At 24.4% G+C, this 3853-nt stretch overlaps 1 protein-coding gene across 1 annotated transcript in view; it reads left to right on the forward strand.

Annotated features, from left to right (window-relative positions):
• LOC112592532 overlaps nt 1–3586 on the forward strand; it is a 14728-nt gene extending 11142 nt beyond the window's left edge. The window contains exon 4 of the mRNA XM_025336617.1: nt 3230–3586. Within this exon, the coding sequence (XP_025192402.1) occupies nt 3230–3307 (78 nt within the window). The 3' untranslated portion in view covers nt 3308–3586. The remainder of the gene's footprint in view (nt 1–3229) is intronic.
• The last annotated feature ends 267 nt before the right edge of the window (nt 3587–3853 follow it).

A 3853-nucleotide genomic window follows, 5' to 3' on the forward strand; every position in this document is an offset into this window, starting at 1 on the left:
ACTACTACTACTACTACTACTACTACTACTACTACTACTACTACTACAGTACTAGTCACTAAAACTCAATTCATTTCCTCTCCGAGTATTTTGTGTAGAGTGAATTAGACTGTGTTAGAAGTAAACAAGTCTTTGAAGGTCACCTTTCCCGCTATTTTTACTCGACCGAACTCATACTCACGCGTCTGCATGCCACTCACACACATACACACACACACACACACACACACACACACACACACACACACACACACGCGCGCGCGCGCACATCGTTTATTTGTATTATGTTATGAAACGAAACGTCGGTGGTCCGGAGTAGTCTTGGAATCTTTTGGTGCCGGACAAACGGCGTCGACATCTTTCTCCTTTCTTTCCTCCTTTTCCCCTCTTTCCCACCCACTTAACACCCGTCAGACGGCGATCACACATTCCTTTACTATATTTTACTACCACGATCCAGGACCCGGTTATACTTACTATATTATTATATTGTACTGCACACTATCCATACATCTATTGCATTATTGTAATGCAGCTGCCACGATTGCCAACCGCCCATTCAACGATACAATATCCTAAGCTACAGCTATAGTTGTACAAAGAATTATATTATATTATATTTTTCATAGTGATGGAAAGTAAGAGGGGTTTTTTCTTATTTTTTTTTTTTTTGTGAAAACATATTATAATATCGGCTTCAAACATCACAATCATGTATTGCGTAGTTTTGTATGTCATACTGCAGCAGTGCTGTTTCTGTTTCATTTATTTTTACGCCTATATTGTTACATGTGCATATCGATATTTCTATACGAGTTGTCGACGGGATACTACATGTATATAATATGAACAGCGCACACGTTATAGTCGTTATAGATTGGTTAGAATACAATATTATACAATAATCTATGTATTGTAATAAATAATATGTATTAGGCATATAAATTTAAAGAAAAAATATGCCCTGGTAGCTTTTTCTGGTAAAAATAAAATATTATAATGTCACCATATAATAAATAATGATATTATATGGTTATAACTTTGTCTACATATGATTATTGTGTATTATATTGTATGCCTACATTTCGAACTAGGTATGATAGGTATCGAAAACCTTTATTTATATATATTATAATTTATAATATATATTTATTATTTATACTATAGAATTTACAACCATAAATTTAAATATTATATATATTTAAATAGATTTTATTTTTTTGTGACAAAAATAATTGTTTGGGTAAACAAAAATGACTAGTAAAATATTATCGGATATTTATATTTTTATTACCATATAGATATTGAGTATTAATAAATTATTTATAAATTAATTTAACATATTATTCAAAAGCCAATAAAAATATATATATATTTTTTAAAACTATGTAAATATATTAATAATGAATATGACTATCTAGTAAAATGTAGAATTATATAAATGAATATATCTATTAACAAATGAAATGAAGCGTGTGTACTTGAAAAATGTATGGTATATTTTGGGAATTTATTGTTACCTACGTTTTACCATGATCACTTCCGTAGAAAGAATATTTATAATTTTTATGTAATCTAATATATACTCTTGGTCTAACTATACAATTTTAATTTTAAGTTTTATAACTATTTTAATACAAGTTATTCGTCAGTGCCTTAGTGGTTTTCGATTATACGAGTATTATGTAGTAGATAATATTAATTAAAAAAATATATTGATATTCAAGTAACATAAACTTAAGTACCTATCATTGTTTTTTTCACTTTAAAAATGTATTTAATATACTTAATTGTGCTCAGATCATCTTTTTTGATTGACCGATTAATACATTTTTGATTGATTTTTATTAAAAAAAATACACAAATGTATTTATATAATATGTATATGTAATATGTATATTATTACCTATGCCCTATGGTATACAATATACATTATTAATTTACAACCATACTTATAAATATTTAATTTATGTATACAAATAATTAATTTTTTAAACATTTATCTTAGTTCTTACTATTTATACCTATGTATGTTACATTTAAATATATTTAAAACATTTTTTTATAATTTTATTGTAGCTAAACTTATTTTTTTTTCGTTTATATTAATTAAGGATTTTCCTAATGATGGCTATGAATACTGATGAGTGATTATATTATGAGTAAATGTTATTAATTATGAACTTTGAAGTTGAATCACAGAATAAATAAATAAAATACAGAATATTCTGTAGTTAAATTATGGTATTTTTTTACCTTTGGGTTTGTTAATGAAAATATCTTGTTAAATAATATTTTTATTAATTTTCTTTTGATTATTTACTTTGTCAATTTAAATAGAATTTTAATCATTTTTCAGTTAATTTATTTTTGTTTTATTTATATCCTAGGTTAGGTCCTATTTTAAATGTAATTGAGAAATGAATTGTACTTTAAAGGTTTAAAGCTGTATATTTTTTATAAAATTTTTTATTAATTTAATTACCTATGTTTGTATAATTTAGGTACAATTTTTTTTTTTAAAGTTCGTTGCGAGTGTTACAGCATATTATGTACCTACCTAATGAATAATTATATATAGTTTATTTAGTTTATTTTATTTGATAGAGAAAATTATACGATTCAAAATATTACTATTTACACAAATGAACATTTAAATGATTTTATATTTCTTACACGATAAATTCTATTGTGGTTCTATAATTTCATATACTTCAATTATTGTATTAAATATTTGTTTTTAAACAATTAAATTCTAATACTCCTACTCGTTGACCTTGTACATATTATAAACGTTTAAAAATATTTTTGATTACGTACTTTGTTTACTGGATGTTGATTTTTATAATCATAAAAATATACCATAACTTCTAATTTCTATTATAATTTTATATAAATAAAAAAATAAAATTTCAAATTTTCCTCTTTAAATTTAATTTAGTAACAGAATTCAAATAGTCTTGACCTTTATAAAAAAACTATTTGATAAAAAATATAAAAAATTATGACATTCGAAAAAAAATTGTAGATTTATTTAATTGAGATAAAATTATCAATTGTTCGGAATTGAGATTACTAAACATTTTTTTCGAATAAAATAAAAAAAAGTAGTTTAACTGTGTATATTTTTTATTTGTATAACATATTTTGTGTTTATAATCTAAAATTAAAATTAAAATTATTAATTTATTAAATATAATTTAAACGAAACTGTTATTTTTTTTTACAGCTTAAGTCGTTGTCAGCAACTTCGTGGAGGCATACCAGTAAAGATCACAGTGGAGAATTGTCAGTGTACTGTTGGTGATTCCATAAGATAAAACTGTTGTTTATATATTTTTTCCTTCTTTTTCAATTTTTATTTTTACCTAGAAAGGCTGTATTAATAATATTTAAATCGTTAAGTTCGCCATAACTTACTATTTTTGGCCAATTTGTTTGTGTGTTTCGGTCCTGGGCCACGTGTTAATTTAACAATTCTTTACTACATAGAATTCAAAATGTAGTACGTGGTTCTTTGGGCGGCCTTATGCAACATGAAATTTTAAATTTTAATAAAACTGAGCCAGTTTATTGAATTATTGTATATATGTTTTTTTATTATTATTGTTTATCTTTGTGCTTTACTAGTCTGTAACATTCACTTACGACAGAAAACCAATTCTTATACGTGTTTGTGTTTTTATATACATCAAATGGTACACTTATATGTCTCATTAACTATTTTTGTATCATCAATATTTATTATTTAGTAATTTAGTACCCATATATATATACATATATGTATATAATATTATTATTAATATGTTAATACGTACTATTATTAATATTTAAATGATACTTAGTTAGGTGA

The sequence above is a fragment of the Melanaphis sacchari genome, unplaced genomic scaffold, assembly GCF_002803265.2.
Source record: "Melanaphis sacchari strain LSU unplaced genomic scaffold, SCAv2.0 Contig178_pilon_pilon, whole genome shotgun sequence".
Taxonomy (NCBI): domain Eukaryota; kingdom Metazoa; phylum Arthropoda; class Insecta; order Hemiptera; family Aphididae; genus Melanaphis; species Melanaphis sacchari.